Source organism: Xenopus tropicalis, chromosome 4, assembly GCF_000004195.4.
Source record: "Xenopus tropicalis strain Nigerian chromosome 4, UCB_Xtro_10.0, whole genome shotgun sequence".
Taxonomy (NCBI): domain Eukaryota; kingdom Metazoa; phylum Chordata; class Amphibia; order Anura; family Pipidae; genus Xenopus; species Xenopus tropicalis.
This window is the reverse complement of record NC_030680.2, coordinates 142,003,441-142,030,271: the sequence shown is the minus strand read 5'-3', so window position 1 is coordinate 142,030,271 and position 26,831 is coordinate 142,003,441. Positions and strand designations below refer to the sequence as shown.

Below are 26,831 nucleotides of genomic sequence, written 5' to 3'. Positions count from 1 at the left end.
CATTCACGCAGCACTTCCACATCCCCGGTTTCATTGCGGTCCACCAGAAATCCACAGGGGATCTACTGCTGGACCGCGATCTACGTATTGGCCACCCCTGATGTAGAGGGTGCTATTCGGAGACAATTTGTAATTGGTCTTCATTTTTTATTGTTTGTAGTCAGCTCATTATTTCACTTTTTGTTCAAGTTTGGAGTTTTAGCAGCTACCTGGTTGCTAGGGTCCAAATGAGTGGTTTGAATAAGAGACTGGAATATGGATAGGAGTGGACATGTAACAAAAACAATAACATTTTAGCCTCCCAGAGCAAAAGTTTTTTTGGCTGCTGGGGTCAGTGAGAGATTAGAAAGCTGGAAAGAGTCAGAAGAAGGCAGATAACTCAAAAAAAAAAAAAAAATATGAAGACCAATTGAAAAGCTGCTTAGCACTGGCCATTCTATTACATAATAGATGAACCACTTGACCACTGGCCAATAATCCGAGCATTAAATGGGAGCCATGCAGAGTGCAGAAGGAGTCCCATTGCAGCACAGAGGGTTTTAATGAGTCACATATCTATCAGGAAAGGGAAACCAAATTCCCTCAAGAGAGGCCAAATGGGCAGCTGTAATGTGTCTGTGCGTAGGCACCTAAACATACTCTTACCAGCAGAAAACCTAAAATAATCCATATCTAGTAGAAGTAAATCTAGTGCAACTGGACTTGTTTAGTAATCACTGAAGACGTTATCCGAGCAGCTTCTTCAGTTCAACTGACAGGTAAGGAAAGTCCTTGGCATATAAACTCTTCCATGAATCCCATTACAATGGCAGATTGTAACTATTCAAAATGGTGACAACTGAAACTCACAGAGATTGTGACTGCTGTGAGATTACTGAGATAGGATTACCAAGGTATTGTGCAAATCATAGAGACAGGTGTAACCTGTGAGAGTTGCAAGAATGGAGATGTGAAGTGTTGTGCAACCGCTGTGGTAAAGCATTGTATGTAGGTGGTGTCGAAGGGCCCCGCCTCTGTTTAGGGATGGTTTCTCTACTGTAATATGAATAGCCTCTCTTAATCCTTGTTCAAACCAGCAGTCTTCTCTGTCCAAAATGTGAACACTGTTATCTTCAAAGGAAAGTCCCTTGTCTTTTAGGTGTAGAAAGACAGCTGAGTCTTGCCTTGTAGAGTCCGCTCTCTTATGCTGAGCCGTTTGCTTGGTGAGCAGTTTCTTCATCTCCCCAATATACAGGTCTGAGTACTCCTCTCTACAATGGACTGCGTACACCACATCGCTTTGTTTTTATTTCAGTGCTGGATCCTTCAGATCTACCAGATTTTGTTTTGCTAGGTTTGAAAACACAGGGATGTGGTGTTTGTTGAAAATCCTCCTGAGTTTCCCTGACACCCCCACTACACATAGGGTGACTATATTGCATCTACTCTGCGTCTCAGGACGGTTATCTCTTTTGGTGATCCTATTGGGCTTATTTGCTGCTTTGACAAAGGTCCAGTCTGGGTAGCCACAAGCTTTCAATGCTCCTTTGAGATGTCTGTGCTTCTTGTCTATGGACTCTGTTGTCACATTTACACCCTGTGGTACAGAGTTATAATGACACCTAGTTTGTGTTCCAGGGAATGGTTGGAATCTAATAACATATATTGATCCATGTGAGTTGGTTTCCTGTATACTTCATTTTATTCCCCACCTCTTGGTCCAAACAGTTCAAAAAGGCAAGTTTATTTTCATGGACATTCTCTCTTGTGAACCTAACGTTATTGTCCACCAAGCGAATGGGTTCCATAAAGGCCACCACTTTATGAGATCTGATTTTAGCCCAAGTGTGTCATCTACAAATCTGAACCAGTGACTTAGTGTAGTTCCCTCCAATATATGTAAGGCCCTCCCTTTCCACTTCCTCCGTGTTGGTCACAATGGGAGATACTGGAGAACCCATTGCACAACCTTGTTTCTGTCAGTAAAAGTGGTCCCTGTATTTGAAGTATGCGGTGTTTAGGCACAAGTCTAGCAACAAGTATACTTGGACTAGGACTGAGCTCTGTTCTGCTGCTGAGGGTGTTATCTTGCTGCAGTCGGTTTCTTACAGTCTCAGTTGCCTCTGGGGTAGGTATACATGTGAACAGTGAAGTGACAGCATATGACACCATTGTCTCTTCTGCCTCTAGTTTGTTTAACTATATGATTTTTGATGACAAACTCTTTGGCATTCTGAATGTGATGCACTGTTTTGCTACCAATGGGTCTAAGATGTTAGCCAAGTATTTTGCAATACTTTAAGTCACTGAATTGATACTGCTGACAATGGGTCTGAGTGGGGCTCCACTGGATTGCCGAGGACTTCCCATACCCATCAGATGAACTGAAGAAGCTGCTCAGATGGGTAGTGAAACGTCTTCAATGATTACTCGGCAAGTCCAGTTGCTCTAGATTTACTTATACTAGATATAACATGACCTGGATGAATGAAAACCTTCATAGACTCAAATAATCAATTTAATTTTCAGGTTTATTTTAATAATAGAGAGGGAAGTACCTTCTCTTTAGCAGCTTCCTGGGCCAGCAGGACCTTCTTTTTCTCCTGTTCCACTCTCAGCTTCTCCATTTCCAGCTGACTAGAGAGGAGACTCTGAAATAAAAGTAGACTGATGGCTCAGTACCACATGTGCATAAATGGTAAACCTGTATGGATAATGCAGCAGTCGAGGTGTAGGAGAGAGAAATAAATTTACTGGGAGTAACATTGGAAGGATGGAAGCGAAGTTAAATAGATGTCCCCTGGATATCTCTGTGGATATCATCGTTTTTTTAAGGTGGCCATACACCTTCAGATCCGCTCGCTTGGTGATGTCGCCAAGCGAGCAGATCTTCTCCCAATATCCCCACCTATGGGTGGGCGATATCGGGAGAATCCAGGCTAATTTGGCCCTGGGGCCAAACGATCGAATAATAACAACGGGTATAGACAAAGTCGGTTCAACTAGATTTTTTAACCTGCCGATCGATATCTGGACAATTTTAGGCCAGATATCGGTCGGGCAAGCCCGTCGGTAGTGCCCATACAGGGGCCAATTAGCTGCCGAATCAGTTTAAGGGACCGATATCGGCAGCTAGAAACGGCCCATGTATGGGCACCTTTACAAACTGGCCGCAAACATGGCCCATTATATAGAAACAAATGGAAAGCTCTGGCACAGATGCACCACAAAGGAGGAGATATAAACAGTGATAGGCGAGATAAAAAAAATGATACTGACTACAGATTGAAACAATACGTCATAGATATGGATACAGATGATATGGATTGATAGTGATTGGCAGGAACAAAAGAATTAGTAATGGTGGGGGGGGGCAAGGATTTTGGAAGGAAACATGAGTGAGTGTAATGCAGAGGGATGGGTCCATTGTAGAATGGGTAGAATGGACCATCATGGCAACATATACAGGGTTTGATCATAAGGGCGAGCTGAATACCTTTTCTTTCTTTGCCTCTTCCATTGCTTTCATGAATTCCATCTTTAAATGTTCAAGTTCCACCTGATTCCTTAGCAAAAACAAAAACAAGATTTACAGTTTCTTTAATTTCCCACTTTCTAAGGCTGATGACACCCAAAACAAACCTGCCTGAAGGTGCCTCAATATTTTAATAGCAAAACTGTTGCATTCCTGTGATTCCCAATGACTTTAATGGGAGGCCAGTCAGGACTTTGTAAGTGGGGGGAGGAATGGCAGTCAAAACACTGCCCAAGGGCCACTGGAGTATAGAAGCAGCCTGCGTGCCCTTTGTGCAAGTCTTTGTGGCCTTCCCACAAACTTGTGCCTCCCTATAAGAAGCTGTAAATGACAGAGCACACTTATAATGAAAGTTAGCAGAACGGCCTATACCTGCTGTGATCTTCTTCAATCTTCACTAATCGAGACTTCTCCACTTCAAGCTGTGCTTGCAATCTGATCTTCTCTTGCCTCAGCAGGCTGTTCTGAGATTCTATAGCGGAGATCTGTGTCTTGATAGCTAGTAGTTCTTCTGTGGAGGCACGTTCTTTCTCCACTGCTGAGGCCAACAGTGTCTGCGATTCAGCTTTGGAAAATAAAACATAACTTCATATTTTTATAAGGGTTCCCACAATGAAATGAATGTTTACAGCAGGAGATGTGTATAATTATTATTTTATTTTTTTTATTACTATTGCAGTACGCAAATAGGACAGTAGGACAGTCCTTCTTTTAAACTATAGTTACCCAAGCAAGACAAAAAAAAGTGATGTACCTTTGCTATTGTTCTCCCGTCATATACAATTCTAGTGATAAATATCCCAATGGAACAAAGAATTCCAACACAGTGCATATTTATCAAACGGAAGAAACAATAGGGGTTGGGTGCTTGCATTGTCCTGCTGTATAAAGCGGCTGCCAGTCAAGTAAATAGCACAGTGTGCTTGTGTCCTAATTCAGATAATTAGAGGCCACGGCACATGATCAGCATCACAAGCCCCATTGGATCACCGCTGGTCATTTCCCATTGTTGGCAGCAGAGCTCAGACAAAGCCCAAGTGTTTGTACAAAAGCAGAATGCAGTGATTATAAAAGCACAATATGACTTTTTCTTACTAAGTCTGTCGGAAAGATTCTTCTCCAGTTTCTCCCAAGACGAGGTCTGTGCTGCTAAAGTTGCTTGCAGGTTTTCAATCTGTCGGAGTAATGGTCTTGTTGCAGATGTTACGCTTTGGCTCAGCTCCTGATTCCGGGTCTCCCCCTCTTGCAGTCTCTGCAACATTAAACAGAACAGTGTTATATTTAAAGTGTAAAATGGCACCTTATCCAGAGCCACAGTAGAACCAAGATTATTTTCCAGTCAAGAAAAGGTGAGGTAACTTGGAAGGGAAACACTGCAATTCAGCATCAGAGCTGGGGCCAAATGGGTTTCCTTGGTGGACATTAAAAGGAGAACTAAAGCTCAAAAAGAATTAAGCTAAAAATGCTATGCTTTATGTTTGAGGTTCTGTGCCAGTCCAAGGCCACCACGGCCCTTTAGCAGTAAAGGTTTGTGACCAAGAAGATGCCCCCATCTTCTTATCTGCAGATCCACAATACTTCCCTCTGAGCTGCTGTCAGTTACCTGAGCTTTGGGACCAATGCACAATATAAAGCTCACAATATAAGCCTAATTGGTAACAACATTATATTCATATTACTTGACAGCACAGAAACCAGTGAATTCTGAATCTGAAGTAATAATCAGCCCTGTATCATCAGCTTCTATCACAAGTGTGAGAAAACTTTTTGCTGACGTTTTCAATGACGTTTATTTCATCAGCAGCAGCAGCCTAGAGCACACTGAGCATGTGCAGTGCCACTGGCCCACAGAATAAGAACAAGGGGACCTCCTGTGGACAAATTTGAAGGTCTGTATCATTAGGGCTGCTAATCTACTGGCATTTCTACCATGCTTATTTATTTTTTTTCCTTAAGTCCTTCTTTAAGGGGCAATATACACTGTTTTCAGTATGGAAAAATTTCCAACCCCAATGGCTAGTACAGCACATACAAGAAAGTCACACCCTAAGGCAAGCAGAAGGATGACTAGAGCAGCACACCCTACTTAGAACATACCTGTTGCAGCTCAGCAATTTCTTGTCTCAAATAATCTTCTTTCCTGGCAGCTTGTTGTTCCGCTCGCTGCAGGGCCAGCCTCAGATCTGTTACCTAAAATGAGTTTACATATTTTACATCCTATAAAAAGTCATGGGAAAGTCATGGCTTGAAACACAAACAAAATTGATGCCCTAGTCCTTAATAATACAGTATGTATGTTAATATAAGTAATAATTCATTGGCTGCACACAGTCTATCAGGAATTAAAGGGAATGCTGCCCACAGTGTGCATTTCAATTAGTTGTGTGGAACCTTCAAAAATCATAATCAACTCCACGGCCTGTGTAGTTTTGTTTCCCCTTACCTGGATAGCCAAAGCTTCTTGCTGCTTTTGAGACTCCTCCTTAGCTTTCTCCAGTGCAAAACAAAGCTCTTCTTTGGCTCGTAATTCACAACTCAGTGCTGCTTCTTGGGCCTCGCTGGCTTTTGTTGCATTCGCTTTGTGCAATTCCGCAAGTTCCCTAAATGCATTTAGTAAAAATATCTCTTTTAATGCCGCCTAAATCAAAACTCCAAGAACCCCAAAATGATACAAGACAGATCAAAGTAGGATCTGTGGAGCTGTGCTTATAAAATACAGAAATAAACATTTTGGCAGGCTTTATATGGAAACTGTCCTAATAAGAGTAGGTGTAAAACCGGACAATAGCCAGTAAATACCCTATTGTTGCAAAATCAGGCTAGGATACAACTGGCCCTACCATACATCAGGGGCATCAAACTCTGCTTTCTTAAGTTAAATTTTGGCACTTTGTATTGAGCAGCTTTTCAGCTGGTCTTCAGTTCTGTATATTTCTAATAGTGATTGAATTATGTGCTTTGCCCTTCTGATGCTTTCCAGCTTTTAAATAAGGGTGACAGACCTTGGCAGCCAAAAACGGTTGCTCTGCGAGGCTTCAGTTCTGTTATGGTAAGGCTAATGTCCCACAGGGAGGTTAGTCTCCATCATACTGTAAGAGATTTTATAGGTGAGCTACTCTTTCTCTCCTTACCTGTAGGAGTTGTCCAGAGCAGCTTGTAGACTGCGATTCTTTTCTTGCAGATCATCCAGGTCAGCCTGCTGCCTCGACAGATCCTTCTCCTGCCTCTCCACCATGGAGTTCAGCTTTCGGATATTCTCGCGATGCTGTTTTTCCACTTCTTCCTTACCATCTAATGTCTGAAACAGAGACTTCCTATTTCTCAAACTATAGTGGAAAATCATGGGAACATATGTGCATGTAGTAAACAATATAACAGGGCTGCGCACATGGAGGACCTCAGTTTACTCCATGATTCTATAAACATTTACTTACATCATGAATATAATACAGTCTGTCCCTTGAACATGCAGTATAACAAATAATTGTCCCACAACATGTAGTCAACCGTGGTTAATCTAATTTCCCTGAAATTCCTTTCCACCGACAATAAAGTGAATCAACAGTGGAAAGGCATACGCGTTGCTTTGTTTTCCTTAGCACAAAGTTGCCTGCAGGAGGAAACCTCACATGACTTTGGAAAACAAAACAATGCATATGCCTTCCTATCAGCAATTCCCTTTATTGCCAGCGGAAAGGCATTTTGGGAAGATTAGTTGCCCATGGTAGCCAAATTTAGCCAGGAGCAACTAATCTTCTCATGGAAAACATTTGGTGCAAGTGTTAACGTGTTCTTTCTGCCTCCCACAGGGCTGGTAGTAAGTGCAGGACTCCATTGTAGGCCGAATCTGCCTCCACTCCCCAACTTGTGTAGACAGGTAGGGGACAAGAGGGAGCTGCCTATGTGCCACTGCCAAATGCGGGCAGAACTGTATTCATGGGGGCACAGAGACCTACAGCAATTATTTAAGTTGGAAACCATGGTGCAAATTGCAAAAAATGTCTGATTGCACCCACGTTTCGTACATTCCACCCTTGTGTGCAGCAATTTCTGCCATGATTACCTCACTGCCCTCTGTAAATGCACAGAGTTCTGTGGTTGGAGCATTTAGAACCTTACTTCAAAAATCGTTTTGAGCAGCACATGTTGCAGAGGTTCCAACTGCGTCAGGCAGCTTTTTGTGCAGTGGAGAAACTGCTGGTGATAAGGGAGAATTGTAGCAGGAATCTTGAGCCTCTGACACTCTAGCTTTATAAGCTTCAGTCTTTATTAAATGAACGCTGTCAATTGTGTAATACAGATACCCCTAATTCAGATGTGTGGGGGCACAACCAAGATGCAATGTTATGACCTAGATCCTATCTGAACCTATTTATGGAGAGAGCATTCTTCTTTCATTTAGCCATTGTAGTTAAAAGGTTATATTTCCCCAGACACTGCATAAAAACACAATATATAATATAATGGATTCTCAATCATTGTTAATGTGAAACGGAGCTTAAAATGCCGGGACATAGAGGTACATTCCCAATAACTGCAATGGAAGGAGCTGCAAGTATTCCTCGGCCAGCAGCTATTGACAATGTCTTGCAGAGGAATATTTATTAGCACGGGCTCTTCCCCTTGTCAATGGAAAGAAATCCGCAGCAAACTCTACGCCGCCTAACACATTGTTCCCCTGTTCCCCTGGGTGCACATTAAATTTAGAAACCCAACCTGCTTTAAAAGTTTCAGTTCCTCCTCCACCTCCCGGATCTTATTTGCCTGTTTGGTTATGGTGTGGTTGTGCTCTTTCTCCTTTGCCCGTAATTTCTTGATAATATTGGAGTTGTGCAACTGCTGTTTGGAGAGCTTTTCACCTGTGACATAAGAAAAAAGAAATCAGAACACCTTGCCAGATTTACCTGTAACGGTGCTGCTAAGCCATGGGCTTATCGTTTCCCCTTTCTATTTGTCTAGGTTTTTAACAGGATGTCACAAAGCCTTTAGGGAGGACAAATGTAAACAATGCCCCAGCCTATCGGGACTTTGCCCTGTCCCCCATGTTCACCGTCACTGCCCTGTTGAAGCGATGTTGGTGACTGATACAGGTTAGTTGCTGCGTGCCAGGGGGAGGTAGAAAGCCATCTTTGCAGGGAGTGATCAGCACTTACCAGGTCTATTTAGTTATAATGACACATATATATTAGAATCTGGAATGTGTCACTAGTGCTTTAAGCTGTTGTAGATAATAAGAGAGACATTTCATGACTGACAGGTCTCTATTATCTATATTACCCCCTTTGTGGATATTTATCATGTTTGTATGGAGGTGCCAATTTTATAAGCCACCTGTGTGTCTTATTTAGCTATTGCTGAACTACAACACGTTGCAGCATGGTCCAAAACATCCTATTCTGGCTATATATGTTCCTATAGGCATGCTATTATTTTTACAAGAAGTGATTTATTTTCAACAAGTTTTAATTAATTTTAATATATTGTTAATTTATAGTAGACTGGCCAGTCACTGATTGTGTATGTTGTTTTATATGTATGAAGTAAAGAGTGATTTAATTCCACATATTCATTTTGTAATTGTTGATACAATTCCCTTAGGGGAGTTTTAGGTGTCGGTTTAACCCACCAACAAAGTTGAAACCTCATTCGCTTGCATGTTTACATACTGAGAGTTGTTCAAATATTATTAAAGAGGATGTGGGAAGTTTTATTTTCAGCCGGCAGAAAAGTGCCTGAATGTTGTACAGCCTGAAATGTTATGTAAGGTGATGGGCACATTTTGTCCACAAAGCAAGTTTGGCTGCTTCTCTGTAAGGCTGAAAACTATGGTGCAGAATAAATACTGTGGCCTTACATCATTGGTTTAATAATGTAACTTTCCATTGCAACTTATGTAAGTCGATTACAAACGCACCTTCCTCCATTAAACCTTGAATCTGTTCATCCTTCTCCTTCATAATTTCAGCAGTTTCACTGGAGTTGAGTCTTGTTGCCAATTCCTCCTTCATCACTTTTGCTTCCTACAGGAAATAAAAACATCCGGACACATATGGTTAGCACTTAAATCCTAGTTCTTCATGGTTATTTTTGCCAAGGCCATTCACTTCTTATCCATAATCAGATATGGTGAATTATTTTATAGAAATATTCCTTGCTTGATATCCCTTGCCAGTTAAACAGAAACCAATAGATTTCATTGACTTGCAAAATAAAATATAATTACTAGTAGATTCAACCCGGCAGTGCGCTTGTCCTCAATAATCACTACCTCAAGGTTACAATGCTTGGATCAGTCCATTTGGGCCCAACACAAATTAAATGAGGGATGAAATGAGAGAATGAAATGAGGGATGATCAGTGGTCTATATTAATCACTTATTATTGCGTTAGGACTATGGTACAAAGGTGTTTTGACTACCACTGCCCTGGCAGAAAATAATGCTGTTCAAAATGCCCCTGTCCGCATCTCACTGCTCCAAATAGAAATGTATAAAAAGCACCACGCTGAACACACAAGGAGTGGTGACAGGAGAAGCTCGGTGCCAAAACTCTGACCCCCATAGAATGAAAGGGTGACTGTCCCCCTTACAATCCTTTATTTCTGCAGATAAACACAGACCAATACGCTCCTAAATGCGTCAGGCTCAACAGAAAGCAGTTAGGAGTGTAGGCAGATTACTGGCCAGTGTTTAGGGTGAAGCCACACAGAGCTACTAGTAGCAGCTACTTGTCATGGCTACTAAAATAAACAATGTTGATAATTTACTAATAATTGTCTGTGTGTGTTTTAGCAGAGGCAATTCTCAGTATTGTCTATGGCAGGGTATTTTCTGGCATTTAGTAGCCGTGACAAGTAGCTGCTACTAAGTAGCTCCGTGTGTCTTCACCCTTACGGCTCTGGCACATGGGGAGATTAGTCGCCCGCGACAAATCTCCCTTGTAGTGGGCGACTAATCTCCCCGAAATGCCATCGCACCGGCGATTTACATTCTCGCCGGTGGGATGGCATTTTGGAGAGATTAGTCGCCCCGGACATGGAAGATTTGTTGCAGGCGACTAATCTCCCCATGTGCCAGAGCCCTTAACGACAAGCCTAAACGCCTCCAGTAAGTAGGCAGGATCAGAAAGGAATACAGCTGTGTGACCCCCTGCCCAAGTCTGCCTTCAATCAAGCACAGTCATGTCGGTGTACACAGCAGCACGGACAAGCAGCCCATCTCAATTACCAACTACAACGGGGAGGCTGTTACCTTTTTGGCAATGTCTCGCTCTTTACACGCTGTCTGGGCTCTCTTTTCGGCTTCTGCTATTCGGAGGGTAAACTCATCTTTCAGCTGAGAGACGCTGCTGCATTCCTCCGTCAGCCGCACCATTTCGCTGAAGCAGAAGAATAGATCTATTCAGTGCATAAGTTAAAGGACAAGCCTGCATAAGAAACTTTGTCTTTTAGTATGTTATAGAGTGGCTAATTCCAAGCAACCTTTCAACTGGTCTTCATGTTTTATTTCATATAGGTTTCTAATTATTTGCCTTTTTTTTCTGACCCTTTCCAACTTTTAAATGGGAGTCACTGACCCCAGCAGCAAAAGAACTATCTGCTCTGTGAGGGTCCAATTTTATTCTTATTTATACTTTTTATTACTTTTTTTTTTTATTCCACTTATTTAATTGTATCAATTTCTCATTCAAATTAGGGATGCACCGAATCCAGGATTCGGTTCGGTATTTGCCAGGATTCGGCCTTTTTTGGCAGGGTTCGGATTCACCCTAATCCACGGTCCTGGCCGATCCAAATCCAAATTAGCATATACTAATTAGGATTTGGAAGGGTTAAATGTAAGGGGAAATGTTGCCATGCACGCCATTTTTTACCCCTTCCGGATCCTAATTACCATATTGCTTAATTCAAACCACTCCCTGGTTTCTAAGGCAATTTGAATCCTAGCAACCAGATAACTGCTGAAATTTCAAACTGAAGAGTTGCTAAATAAAGGTGAAATAATAAAAAAAAACACATAATAAAAATGAAGACTAATTGCAAACTGTCTTAGAATAGAACTCTCTACATCATACCAAACGGCAATGTTATATTTTTCTTGGATAACCAATACAAATGGCAGCATAGGGTTTTGGTGCTAATATTATTTTAGGACTGTTTTACAGAAAAGTACTGAAAAATCATGATTATTTTTAGATTCAGCACTAAACTGGTCACTAAAATTGGCTGAGCTGCTGCTGCTGCTCCAACTGTTCCTCCATGACAGTTCATATTATCCTATCAATTTGTGCCCCAAGTGATAATCATATCAGGAACAATATAACTGTGTTCACCGAGCAATAACAGAGCAATGTCTCTGCTTATCTCTGCCACAGACTGATAATAAAATATGATAAAGGATCGCTACACACCCATGTTACACATGAGCCAAATAAACAGAACTTACATTGAGTGTATTTTCCCCAAAGGCCAATATTGAATACAGATGAAAGTTGTCACTTTAAGTCTGACAAATCCAAACACCACTTACTGATAAATTCACAGGCACAGATCAAAGTCTAACGTGTACAATGCAAGTGTTTTATTGCCGCTCTTGTTATAACAACCCTGTGGAGGAAGCTGTGCTGGAATATCAGAAAAATATCTATTCTCCTTACCCAATTATCATCTTCTTGCTTAAAGGGAAACTATACCCCCAAACAATGTGGGTCTCTATAAAAATATATTGCATAAACAGCTCATATATAAAACCCTTCTTCATCTAAATAAGCCATTTTCATATAAATATACTTTTTTAGCAGTATGTGCCATTGGGTAATCCTAAATAGAAAACTGCCATTTTAAGAATTAAGGGCCGCCCCCTGGGATCATAGGATTCACAGTTCACACAAACAAGCCAAGGCACACATACATGCTAGGCCCCATCAGCCAATGAATGGGCAGAGTTCTGCCTTTTGCTCCCACACTACTTCCTGTTACAGTTAGAGCTGCATCACTTCCTGTCAGCTGATCTCCGAGGGAGCACACAGCCCATCACTAAATGGCGGCTCAAGGGAAAGGATGTAAAAGGGCAATATTTACTGATACAGGTATAGGACCCATTATCCAGAATGCTCGGGACCAAGGGTATTCCGGATAAGGGGTCTTTCCATAATTTGGATCTCAACACCTTAAGTCTACTAAAAAATCAATAAAACATTAATTAAACCCAATAGGATTGTTTTGCATCCAATAAGAATTATTTATATCTTAGTTGGGATCAATTCCAAGGTACCATTTTATTTCTACATAGAAAAAGGAAATCAGTTTTACAATTCTGAATTATTTGATTATAATGGAGTCTATGGGAGGTGGGCTTTCCGTAATTCGGAGCTTTCTGGATAACGGGTTTCCGGATAAGGGGTCCGATACCTGTATATATATTCCAGTTTGGTGAGATTCTTTAATAGGCCACTTAATATGATATAAACTGTCTGTTGGTTACGTATTCATTCTTATGTTCAGTGCTACAGAATATACTGGTACTTTATTAATAAATGCAATAATAATGCAGTGATACTCCAACATATTATATATATGTGTACCAGAAAGTACTGAAGCATGCCCCCTCTAGTGTGATTGAAGGATTTGAGACTGAAGGGCTATACGCCTGGTTCTTAAAGGAATACTGCCACAGGAAAACATGTTTTTTTTCTCCAAACCCATCAGTTAATAGAGCTTCTCCAGCAGAATCCTGTATTGTAATATCTTTTTCATAAACACCAACAGATTTCTTATATTTAATTTTGAAATGTCACATGGGGCTAGCCATAGTCTTCATTTTCCACAGCCATGTGACCTGTGGTCTGATAAACTTCAGTCACACTTTACTGCTGCGCTGCAAGTTGGAGTGATATCCCCCCCCCCCACCCCCAGCAGCCGATCAGCAGAACAATGGGAAGGGAGCAAGATAGCAGCTCCCAGTAGGTATCAGAATAGCACTCAATAGTAAGAAATCCAAGTCCGGCTTGGGACTCCTCCAGTTACATGGGAGTAGGAGAAACAATAGGTTAGCCGAAAGCAGTTTTAATGTGTAGCGCTGGCTGAAAGCTCAGAATCAGGCACAATGCACTGAGATGGCGCCTACACACCAATATTACAGCTACAAATACATTTGTTGGTTCAAGAATAAAAGTTTAAATGGTAGAGTGAATTATTTGCTATGCAAACAGTGTAATTTAGAAATAAATAGTACCCCATAAACATCATGGGGTTGCCTGGAGATGATAAGAGAGGGAAAGTACAGGCATAAAAAATATTTAATTTCCCCTTAATGACGGGTTGGTTGTTCCAATTGCAAGCTTAGCTAATCAGGGCAAAGTATTTATGTATGAACATTAGTAAGGTATGCAGCCTTGCACATTTCTTACCTCAATTGCACCTAATCATAGTTTGCTTTGAATAAGTGTAAGTACGTAAGTGCATTAGAAGCACAAAAGGCATGCAGCTGAATACCTAACTGATGTGTCTATACGCTTTTATCTTTACATCTTGACTACGTGGGATTGCTCTGTTTTTTGCTCCTTGTTATCAGACATTGCCAATGGTCTGGGGCATAGGCCCCTGTACCCCACATTTACTGGTGAGCTACTGACTGACAGCATTGCAGTCTCCCTCGCCTAATCTATTGCTGAAGAGAGCTCAGTTTCCTTCTGTGGATGAACTGTTTCAAACCACAGAAAATGTACTTACTCTTTAAGGTTGTCAAAAGCTTCTTCTAGGAAGGCCTTTTCCTTGCTCACAGACAGCAGCTGTGTCTCCCTCTTCTCCAGTCTGGCAGTGAGTTCATCAATTATCTATAGGCAGCAAAGCATAAGGCAAATATTACTGTAGGCCAGCAAATATTATTATTATTATGTACAGTTAGTCCAATCAAGAAGTACATTTTCTGCCTTTAGCAGTGTGTAGTAACATTTGTTATATTACACAGCAGCATTCTAATAAAGTATGTATTTATTGGGAAGACAAACAGGAGGGGGTATATATGGAAAGGTGAAAGACAAAAAAATATTAATAACAAGGTAAATCTGTTTTCTGGTTGTCAGGATCAGTGACTCTCTTCAACTAGACTACAATTTGAATCAGTTCCCAAACAAACAGTGCGTCTCCAACAAACCAGATCCAAAGCAGAGGTCAGTTTCAAACAATGTGGTTTTGATCAGTTTAAAAAAAAAAAAAAAAAAGTTTCAAACAAATCACTTTTTACAACTGCTTGCATGCAACAAACCAGCTTGTTTCAAATCTCTTTATTTAAAATGAGCTGTTTGGTTACAAACCACTTTTGCCTGAAACAAACCTTTTTTTTTTCTAAAATGGCATCTTTGCCCACATGAAATGAGATGTATAATACTATGGAAACATTTGGCTTGTTTCAAATAAACAAATTGGGGAACATTATCTAATTATCTAATAGATGGACCCTTTTTTTCCTTAGTTGGATATGTTTGCAAGTGTGGAGTAGATGTCTACAAATATTTTCATTCATCCAAGTCTAAAGCCTACTGAAATCCAGTTGGCTTTAGACTTAAGCCGGCCATATATGCTATGTTTCTTATGTTTTTGGACCGTGTGTAGGCTCCATATTATTGTCCTGTCCTGATTTTTGTGCCATGGCGATCGGTTAGTTGATGAAAATTTTGGTTGGATAAAGATAAAATCTAAGAATGTATTGTGTATCTGACAATATCCTTGGGGGCCTACAATGGAAGTCACTTTCATACGATTGGCAAATTATTTCATGTTCGGAACATCCTCCAATTGTTATTTTTAGGGCTTTATCCTACAATTTCAGTCATGTTAGATTTGGATCATTGCACTTAAATATATGATCGATATCGATGGCCGCCTTTAGTTCTACTAGATACTGTGAAGTGGATCTTTTATTACAGTGAGAACAGTCTGTGTAACCTACACTCCGACAATGTAGTACAATAGACAAATTCAACAGGGATACACTAGCAACCAAACATAAAGCATAAACATTCCTTATGCTTCTTTATTACCTTTTGCATGTCCTCATCTGAGAATTCAGCCTCTGGTGCAGTTTCAGCCAATTCCACTGCAACTCCATGGCCCGCATCATCAACTTCATGGGCCGCATCATCAGCTTCATGGCCCCCGTCATCAGCTTCATGGCCCAGAAGATCAGGCTGCTCTGAATTTACAGGAGTGGCGCTCCGTCCACTTTCCTCCATTTCTGTATCCTCACTGGAGTGCACCATTAGCGTCTCGTTTAAGTCTTCGTCTGGTTTGCTCTCGGCCGAATCCGGGACGTCCACGTTTGGAGTAGGAGAGCTGACTGCAATGGAAACCAGGGTGCATCCTCTGCCGGGGAGCTCATCATCGGAATTGAGTTCACTGACGCTACGGCTGTCCATGGACTGCACGCTGAAAGAATCGATCCTTTCAAAGGCGTCGGAGGATGAGCAGCTCTCGGTGAGCTTGGGGAACTCTTCCATGCGGCTGTACTCTGTTGAGGCAGAGAGAAGCTGGAAAGATGTCTGCATTAAATGGAGGTTTGCTTTGGAATCGGCCGCTTCTTGCCTCGAGCTAACGGAGCTCTCGCTCATCACACTTTCGTGGTCTAATACTTCAATGTCGCTGGTGGTCGACGTCCCAGAAGAGAAAGTGCTTATTGGGGGAGATGGGGTGTTACTCTGACGGTCTTCCGACTTCTGTTCTTTATTATCCAGTGCAATGTCTTTACTTTCAGAAGTAACGCCCGGAGTAGGGCTGGGGGGCTCTGCATTAGGTGTGCTCTCCGGAGCTCCATGATCTGCTGTAGCATCAGAAGCTGTGTCAGATATTTGCTCCTCATTTTCAGGCTCACATTTTAACTCCAAAGAAAGATCTGAATGGTCAGGCGATGGTTTCTGTGAAGATATGGCTGGTGTTTCCAAATCTGTTCTTTGGCTTTGGCAGGCACTTTTCTTTAACAATTTAACATTCAATTCATCTTTCTGTTTCACCTTGACTGTGGATTTGGGTGAGGCATATTCTTCTTCCTCTTCCAGCCTCTGAGATTTGACAGGGGGCTTGGAGACCACAGAACTGTCAGAGACAGTGTTGGATGTTGGGGAAGTGAGAAAGGCACTGAAGAAATTCTCTGATTCGTCCACTACTGTCCGTGTAACGGGCCTGGTAATTGCTGTCGGAGATAACCCCACTTGCGTATCAGGTTCTTCTGATTGTCCGCCCCAGTTTGAGTTTTCCCAGCTCCCTTTGACCGAGGAACCATTCTCTAAAAAGAAAGAAAATCAATAACCATGATATAGTGTACAATACTGGATTACCAGTATTGCTACAGTGGCTTGCAAAAGTATTCGGCCCCCTTGAACTTTTCCACATTTTGTCACATTACAGCCACAAACATGAATCAATTTTATTGGAATTCCACATGAAAGACCAAAACAAAGTGGTGTACACGTGAGAAGTGGAACGAAAATCATACATGATTCCAAACATTTTTTACAAATAAATAACTGCAAAGGGGGGTGTGCGTAATTATTTAACCCCTCTTTGGTCTGAGTGCAGTCAGTTGCCCATAGACATTGCCTGATGAGTGCTAATGACTAAATAGAGTGCACATGTGTGTAATCTAATGTCAGTACAAATACAGCTGCTCTGTGACGGCCTCAGAGGTTGTCTAAGAGAATATTGGGAGCAACAACACCATGAAGTCCAAAGAACACACCAGACAGGTCAGGGATAAAGTTATTGAGAAATTTAAAGCAGGCTTAGGCTACAAAAAGATTTCCAAAGCCTTGAACATCCCACGGAGCACTGTTCAAGCGATCATTCAGAAATGGAAGGAGTATGGCACAACTGTAAACCTACCAAGACAAGGCCGTCCACCTAAACTCACAGGCCGAACAAGGAGAGCGCTGATCAGAAATGCAGCCAAGAGGCCCATGGTGACTCTGGGGGAGCTGCAGGGATCTACAGCTCAGGTGGGGGAATCTGTCCATAGGACAACTATTAGTCGTGCACTGCACAAAGTTGGCCTTTATAGAAGAGTGGCAAGAAGAAAGCCATTGTTAACAGAAAACCATAAGAAGTCCCGTTTGCAGTTTGCCACAAGCCATGTGGGGGACACAGCAAACATGTGGAAGAAGGTGCTCTGGTCAGATGAGACCAAAACGGAACTTTTTGGCCAAAATGCAAAACTCTATGTGTGGCGGAAAACTAACACTGCACATCACTCTGAACCCACCGTCCCCACTGTCACATATGGTGGTGGCAGCATCATGCTCTGGGGGGGCTTCTCTTCAGCAGGGATAGGGAAGCTGGTCAGAGTTGATGGGAAGATGGATGGAGCCAAATACAGGGCAATCTTGGAAGAAAACCTCTTGGAGTCTGCAGAAGACTTGAGACTGGGGCGGAGGTTCACCTTCCAGCAGGACAACGACCCTAAACATAAAGCCAGGGCAACAATGGAATGGTTCAAAACTAAACATATCCATGTGTTAGAATGGCCCAGTCACAGTCCAGATCTAAATCCAATGGAGAATCTGTGGCAAGATCTGAAAACTGCTGTTCCCAAACGCTGTCCATCTAATCTGACTGAGCTGGAGCTGTTTTGCAAAGAAGAATGGGCAAGGATTTCAGTCTGTAGATGGGCAAAGCTGGTAGAGACATACCCTAAAAGCCTGGCAGCTGGAATTGCAGCAAAAGGTGGTTCTACAAAGTATTGACTCAGGGGGCTGAATAATTACGCACACCCCACTTTGCAGTTATTTATTTGTAAAAAATGTTTGGAATCATGTATGATTTTCCTTCCACTTCTCACGTGTACCCCACTTTGTATTGGTCTTTCACGTGGAATTCCAATAAAATGGATTCATGTTTGTGGCTGTAATGTGACAAAATGTGGAAAAGTTCATCTTGGAAGCAAAGAAACCATACTATAAGTGTACACTGCATCAAATAGAAAGGTTTGGTCCTGTGCAGGTCCAGTCAGGCAGACCTGTGCCGACTCAGAGCAACTACCTGCTTTGCCCCAGTCCCAGGCTCACTACCAGAACCTAATCTCAAAGGGTTACATTTAATACCAACCTGAAAACCTCATAAACCAGAAGTGATGTTACCGCGAAGGCAGATGAACTAGGCACAAAAAACTAGGTACAAGTTGGCCGCATTTTTAAGACTCTAGTATGAGGTTTATTAAAAGGAACATGATCACTCATTTACTGATTAAATTACTTTATAGCCTTTAAAAGCCATAGTTTTCTTCATTTTATGAATTTCAACCCAACATATTAACAGGTTCTGCATTTTGCTACTACGTAAATTGAAAATGCACACACAAGTATTTTCAGGCTAAAATCTAATTGGGTTAATCTATTGGGGTTGTATTGACATTGGCCTTATTGCTCTCACAGCCCTGGCCCCAGGCAAAGGGCATTGAGGTTGAGCACAGATGACTCTCCCCAGTACTCCCTTTCCTAAGAGTGAAGACACACGGAGCTACTAGTAGCAGCTACTTGTCACGGCTACTAAAATAGACAATGCTGAACAATCCTATTGGGTTTATTTTATGTTTAAATGATTCCCTTTTCTCTGTAATAATAAAACAGTACCTGTACTTGATCCCAACTAAGATATAATTACCCCTTATTGGGGGCAGAACAGCCCTATTGGGTTTATTTAATGGTTAAATGATTCCCTTTTCTCTGTAATAATAAAACAGTACCTGTACTTGATCCCAACTAAGATATAATTACCTCTTATTGGGGCAGAACAGCCCTATTGGGTTTATTTAATGGTTAAATGATTCCCTTTTCTCTGTAATAATAAAACAGTACCTGTACTTGATCCCAATTAAGATATAATTACCCCTTATTGGGGGCAGAACAGTCCTATTGGGTTTATTTCATGTTTAAATGTAATAATAAAACAGTACTTGTCCTTGATCCCAACTAATATATAATGAATCCTTATCTGAGGGCAAACAACTCCATTGGGTTTATTTAAAGTTTAAATTATTTTTTAGTGGACTTAAGGTATGGAGATACAAATTATAGGAAGATCCCTTATCCAGAAAACAGTGGGTCCGTAGCATTCTGGATAACAGGTCCCATACCTGTAATATGCAGGTATAAAGAGGACTCGATAGCTGCAGCAATGACATTGAGAGGACATGGCTCCATAGTTCAGATCAAAGACAACGGTTTGGACAATTGCCCACAAACTGCTCTCTATTAATACACACAAGAAACATTAAATGTTTAAATGATTCTTAGAACCGGTTAAAAGGACCGTGACTCATGTCATTGCTTCATTATTGCACTAGTGATCACACTTATTTGTTGGCTGAGCCAATGTCACACAGAAAAGGCAAATCTGAGAACAAACAAAAATTGCTGCCAATGCACAAAAGACAAAAGGATGATGGCGGCCAAAGACATTCAGTTTGAGTCAAGTCAAGCTGCTTAAAAATGCCAACATAAACAAAATCTCAATACAAAGGAAAACATTAGCTTTAAAATGTTCCATGTTATTATTTTGCCCTACAGGCTAACGCTCAACCACAAAGGTTTGGCAGCATCAGTAATTCCCAAAGAACATCAGCAGATGTTATTGTGGCTGTTTTTATTACTTACCTTTGTATTCAGGCCTTCTGGTATTCATATTCCAGTCTCCCAGTCTCTTATCCTATTCCGTGTCTAGTTCCTAGGGTAATCTGGACCTTAGCAACCAGAAATGCTGAAATCCCAAACTGAGGAGCTGCTACATTTATAGATATAATGCCTAAGAGTGCCACCCTGGACAAACAGCCCTGGGAGCAGAAAAATGACAAAATGGTGATGCCCCAACGAAAAAGGCAAGGAATTAAAATCCCTGTACTATAGGCGTCTGTTATCTCTGCAGGATGCTTCTGCCAAAAGTTATTCCCTGGTGGGCCCTGGGCAAATGCCCCTTTTGCCCGTTTATAAAAACAGCCCTGCAGTCAAGGAGCTTTGAATGGTTCTCAAACCCGATGTGGATAGTGTATATATAATGATATATTTTAGACCGTTTATGTAATTTATTACCTGCCCTCTAAGACATTCTAGAAAAACACTATCCCTATCGTCACCAAGAGGCCAAACTGGTTGTGACACTCAATTACACTGACTTAATCTGTGCTCTCTGCAAGACTAAGAAGCTGCTATCTGAAAGCAAAGTTACAAACTAATGCCCAAACATCACTGCTGAAAACATATCCACGGTTAGTAACAGTTGCCCCAAGCTGTGGGCACCTTTCTCTCAGATTCTGATATCCACAAACACCTATTCACAATGATATATCCGCACTCGAGTGTCTCCATGACTCTAGTTCCAGCCAAATGTGCCAGTAATCCGAGGCTTCCTCCAATAGCAACGGAAACAAAAGTAGTGGATCGTGCATTTAACATTGCAGGCATTACCTCTCACATTTCCTTTACGCTGCTGGAGAGGAGTCGGAATCCGGAAAGCTCCAAACTATATATACATAATAAATATAATAGGTCTCATACCTGTAATTCATGCTGAACCCTAGCACCATAACATTTTTAAATGATATTGTATGAGAAAGTCAAGCAATCTCTATACCACATCTCATGATAATGTTGTCACTTGGCACACTCTCTTACTGGAATCTTCTGATCATATTTTCTTTTATCTAGATAGAGAGTGAGGCTGGCAGCCCCAAATATATTTAAAAAAACAAACTGTTAAATATCGCTCTTTTTGCAGAACATGCAGAGGAGCTATGTGAATACAGCCGAAGGCAAAAGTTCTGGCATTGCTTTCAAAATTACATATTTAGCCAAAAGTAAACAACAGTAAACTTCTACTGCCATAATTAGTGTTAAAAAATGACAAATCTGCAAATTGAAATGCACAGTTACAGTTTTTTACCAATTTTAAAACACAGAATTAGTAATAAAATACTAACTGAGGCACGAGCAAAAGTTTGGATAGCCTTCCGCTTCCATCCAGTGAGAAACAAGGTCCCCAAATAACATCACTGATGAGCTACAAACAAAATCTCTGACACCCCACACTTTTGGCTGTCACTCAACAACCATGGGGCTCCTGTAAGTAATGGAGGAAGGCTAAAAAAAAAAAAAAAAAGATTGCCTAAAGCTTAATAATCACAATTTCCACTGTCCAGACCACAACCACCAAATGCTTGTTTGGAGAAAAGAGGGCGCAACACTTACTCAAAAAACAACTGTTCCATTATGGCTCAGGGTTCTTTGGCAGTCGAGAATGGATTCCACTAAATATTAGCAAATTCTGGGTGTCACTGTGGAACAGTCAGCCAAGAAACTAGAAATGGGATTTGGCTCTTACAACAAGACCATGATCCTAAATGTACCTCATAAGCCACTATGAGCTGCTTGAAGAAATGCAAGTGGAAGGTTTTGACCTTCCTGACTTAAGGTGGCCATACACGTTAAGATCCCACTCTGGTCGCTAAGCAAGTAGATCATCTCCCAATATCCCCCACCTACGGGTGGCCGATATTGGGTGAATTTAGGCTAATTCAGTCATTTGGCCCTGGGGCCAAATAATCAAATTAGAACAACGGTAATGGGGGCAGTTGGTTCGCCTTGGTGATGCGGTCCCCGATCCGACTAAATTTTTTAACCTGCCCGATTAATATCTGGCCGATTTCAAGCCAGATGACGGTCGGGCAGGCCCATAGTTGCTGCCCCTACACGAGCCGATAAGCTGCCAAGTTAGTTTAAGGGACCAATATCAGCAGCTAGAATCGGCCCATGTATAGCCACCTTTTCATTGAAAATATGAAGGTAGATCTTAAACACACAAGGTACTGGCCCAAGAAGAACTCAGACTTAGAAGCCATCTGCAAGGAAGAGTGAACAAAAATGCCTACAACTAGAACCGAAAGACTGTTAGCTGGATACAAAAATCCTTTACAAGGTGTAATTTATGCCGGGGGGGGGGCAGTGTTACTAAATACACAGACATTGGAGCACAATGAGCCTGATAATGTGCCTCAATCTGGGAAAGATACTATGTATTAAATATACCAATCAGAAGTGCTATAAGGAAGCTACAGTGAGTAATTATACAGAGCAGGAAGTGCGCAGACACAAAAACACCCTTTAACTATCTCCTGAAGGGACAGGGATACGGTACTGCATGGGAAACAGGGTCACACAGTACTACTGGGCCAGGGGAAATGAGACGCACAGACCTAAGAAAGCCAGCGAGACAGGAACACAAAGTAGTAAAGGGGAAGGGGCAGTGGAACAGGCAGGGGGACAGTGGCATAGAGTGTAAGGAGGAACTGCTACAACAGACAGTAGTGGGAAAGGGAATGATAAGGTAAACACAGTAGCGGTGGGACAGGGATATACAGGGGGCAGGCAGTAGCAGGTTAGACGCACACAGTGGGAGGCAATGGGAAAAGGACACACAGTGGCACAGGGAGCAGGACACTACATACTGTATGTCAATGACACAAAGTGGGACAGGGACCCCAAGTATAAAAGTGGCATGGGTGCAGGTCAAAATGTGGGTTCTGGCAAATGCCAGGGGGGCTGTAAGATGCCACAGACAGTCACTATTTATTGGGCTGGGGGGGCTGTTTGTGCCTCTGGGTACTGGGAATGCCAGGGGGGCTGTAAGGTGCCACAGACAGTCACTATTTATTGGGCTGGGGGGGGCTGTTTGTGCCTCTGGGTACTGGGAATGCCAGGGGGGCTGTAAGGTGCCACAGACAGTCACTATTTATTGGGCTGGGGGGCTGTTTGTGCCTCTGGGTATTGGGAATGCCAGGGGGGCTGTAAGGTGCCACAGACAGTCACTATTTATTGGGCTGGGGGGCTGTTTGTGCCTCTGGGTATTGGGAATGCCAGGGGGGCTGTAAGGTGCCACAGACAGTCACTATTTATTGGGCTGGGGGGCTGTTTGTGCCTCTGGGTATTGGGAATGCCAGGGGGGCTGTAAGGTGCCACAGACAGTCACTATTTATTGGGCTGGGGGGGCTGTTTGTGCCTCTGGGTACTGGGAATGCCAGGGGGGCTGTAAGGTGCCACAGACAGTCACTATTTATTGGGCTGGGGGGGGGGGCTGTTTGTGCCTCTGGGTACTGGGAATGCCAGGGGGGCTGTAAGGTGCCACAGACAGTCACTATTTATTGGGCTGGGGGGGCTATTTGTGCCTCTGGGTACTGGGAATGCCAGGGGGGCTGTAAGGTGCCACAGACAGTCACTATTTATTGGGCTGGGGGGGGGGGCTGTTTGTGCCTCTGGGTACTGGGAATGCCAGGGGGGCTGTAAGGTGCCACAGACAGTCACTATTTATTGGGCTGGGGGGGGGGGGGCTGTTTGTGCCTCTGGGTACTGGGAATGCCAGGGGGGCTGTAAGGTGCCACAGACAGTCACTATTTATTGGGCTGGGGGGGGGGGGGCTGTTTGTGCCTCTGGGTACTGGGAATGCCAGGGGGGCTGTAAGGTGCCACAGACAGTCACTATTTATTGGGCTGGGGGGGCTGTTTGTGCCTCTGGGTACTGGGAATGCCAGGGGGGCTGTAAGATGCCACAGACAGTCACTATTTATTGGGCTGGGGGGCTGTTTGTGCCTCTGGGTACTGGGAATGCCAGGGGGGCTGTAAGGTGCCACAGACAGTCACTATTTATTGGGCTGGGGGGGCTGTTTGTGCCTCTGGGTACTGGGAATGCCAGGGGGGCTGTAAGGTGCCACAGACAGTCACTATTTATTGGGCTGGGGGGGCTGTTTGTGCCTCTGGGTATTGGGAATGCCAGGGGGGCTGTAAGGTGCCACAGACAGTCACTATTTATTGGGCTGGGGGGGCTGTTTGTGCCTCTGGGTACTGGGAATGCCAGGGGGGCTGTAAGGTGCCACAGACACTCACTATTTATTGGGCTGGAGGGGGCTGTTTGTGCCTCTGGGTACTGGGAATGCCAGGGGGGCTGTAAGGTGCCACAGACAGTCACTATTTATTGGGCTGGGGGGGGGCTGTTTGTGCCTCTGGGTACTGGGAATGCCAGGGGGGCTGCTGTAAGGTGCCACAGACAGTCACTATTTATTGGGCTGGGGGGCTGTTTGTGCCTCTGGGTACTGGGAATGCCAGGGGGGCTGCTGTAAGGTGCCACAGACAGTCACTATTTATTGGGCTGGGGGCTGTTTGTGCCTCTGGGTACTGGGAATGCCAGGGGGGCTGTAAGGTGCCACAGACAGTCACTATTTATTGGGCTGGGGGGGCTGTTTGTGCCTCTGGGTACTGGGAATGCCAGGGGGGCTGTAAGGTGCCACAGACAGTCACTATTTATTGGGCTGGGGGGGCTGTTTGTGCCTCTGGGTACTGGGAATGCCAGGGGGGCTGTAAGGTGCCACAGACAGTCACTATTTATTGGGCTGGGGGGGCTGTTTGTGCCTCTGGGTATTGGGAATGCCAGGGGGCTGTAAGGTGCCACAGACAGTCACTATTTATTGGGCTGGGGGGGTGTTTGTGCCTCTGGGTACTGGGAATGCCAGGGGGGCTGTAAGGTGCCACAGACAGTCACTATTTATTGGGCTGGGGGGGCTGTTTGTGCCTCTGGGTACTGGGATGGGAGACTGGCACACAGATGTACAGTAAGAGAAGAACACTGGGGGCCAATCACAAGGCGAGAATACAAAGTGGGACACAAGGTAAGGAAATGGCACAGTAGCAGGGAAGGGACCTACGGTAAGAGGAGAGGGACAAACAGGGAAGCCGGACACTGCTGGCCAATAGAGAGAGAGCCAAGGAGAGGATCAGCTGAGCCACTGACAGGGAGGTGCAGGTGTATAGAGTGACACACAGTGGGACAGTGGGACAGGCTGGGGACTGACACACAGGGTTAATCCGTGACGGGACACCTAGTGCAGCACAGACTATGGGACACACAGTAGCACTATGGGAAGGGCAGCCTGGCCTCTCCCCCGCCCGACTCCTCAGCCCCAACTCAGTGCCAATCACATAATATACCCCCCCCTCCTTCCTGTCTATGGAATGACCCACGGCGGAGCTGACTGGCTCAGAGCCCATGACAGGCCACAGGGGCCCTTCGTACCTTCCTCAAAGGGAGCAATGATGGTGTCGGCCCAGGCGGTCTCATCCTCCTTAATATCCAGAACCCGGTCAATAGACTTCTGGGCCTGGGACAGAGCCTGCTTGGCGAAGCTGGAGAGGTGCGAGGTGTTGAACCAGCTCATACTCCCGGCACAGATGCCTCCCTGAGCCCGTCAGCCTGCCCCGGCTGCAGCGCCGCCCCCCCAGACACGTAGCAGTAAACAAACCCCGCAGTGATGTCATCACTCCGCGACTGCACCGCAGCTGTGCGGGCAACTTCCGGTTATGGCCGCGGTGTGGGGAGGGTGTGTTAGTGGCACTCTTCCGCCTACTGCTGCTGGGACATGGACTTGCTAGCTTGTAAATAAGGGGGTACAGTGGTATTTGGGGGAGTTATAGGCTAGCTTATAAATAAGGGGGTACAGTGGAATTTGGGGGAGTGCAGGAGAGTTACAGGCTAACATATAAATAAGGGGGTACAGTGGTATTTGGGGGAGTGCAGGAGAGTTACAGGCTAACATATAAATAAGGGGGTACAGTGGTATTTGGGGGAGTGCAGGAGAGTTACAGGCTAACATATAAATAAGGGGGTACAGTGGTATTTGGGGGAGTGCAGGAGAGTTACAGGCTCACATATAAATAAGGGGGTACAGTGGTATTTGGGGGAGTGCAGGAGAGTTACAGGCTCACATATAAATAAGGGGGTACAGTGGTATTTGGGGGAATGCAGGAGAGTTACAGGCTAGCTTATAAATAAGGGGGTACAGTGGTATTTGGGGGAGTGCAGGAGAGTTACAGGCTCACATATAAATAAGGGGGTACAGTGGTATTTTGGGGGAGGCAGAGAGTAGTGGTAAGGATGGGCTATATATAGTAGTACATTTGGGCTCCCATACAGAGTTATTTTTGCAGGGAGTTCCAATAACAATCAGAGATACATTCTGGGGAATAACTAATAAGGAATAATGAGAGTATTTTATGGAATGCTGGGAATGTAGTATAGTGATCTAGACTCTACACGGGGGCTTCACACAGGTATTTTGAGAGGTAGTGGGAGTTGTACATTAGTAACATCAGATTATAATAGGTGATAAATAATTAGGGTTTATACAGGTATAACCCCACACAGGCCCCTGCTATAAGTAACTGGGTCTCACAGGTGATTTGAGGAATAGTGGGAGCTGTAGTACAGCAATAGCAGGATAGCTGTGCAGTGCAGGTCA

At 43.5% G+C, this 26,831-nt stretch overlaps 1 protein-coding gene across 2 annotated transcripts in view; it reads right to left on the bottom strand.

Moving 5' to 3' along the window:
• tmf1 (TATA element modulatory factor 1) overlaps positions 1-25,838 on the bottom strand; it is a 31,288-nt gene extending 5,450 nt beyond the window's left edge. The window contains exons 1-13 of one of the 2 annotated variants that reach the window (XM_012960958.3): positions 25,610-25,838; positions 15,554-16,791; positions 14,244-14,347; positions 10,765-10,891; positions 9,429-9,534; positions 8,231-8,373; positions 6,646-6,812; positions 5,958-6,114; positions 5,612-5,704; positions 4,610-4,766; positions 3,887-4,079; positions 3,476-3,545; positions 2,538-2,630 (exon numbers count right to left, since the gene is read on the bottom strand). In XM_012960958.3, the coding sequence (XP_012816412.1) occupies positions 2,538-2,630; positions 3,476-3,545; positions 3,887-4,079; positions 4,610-4,766; positions 5,612-5,704; positions 5,958-6,114; positions 6,646-6,812; positions 8,231-8,373; positions 9,429-9,534; positions 10,765-10,891; positions 14,244-14,347; positions 15,554-16,791; positions 25,610-25,751 (2,790 nt within the window). In that variant the 5' untranslated portion in view covers positions 25,752-25,838. 2 annotated transcript variants of the gene reach the window in all.
• Positions 25,839-26,831: the final 993 nt, after the last annotated feature.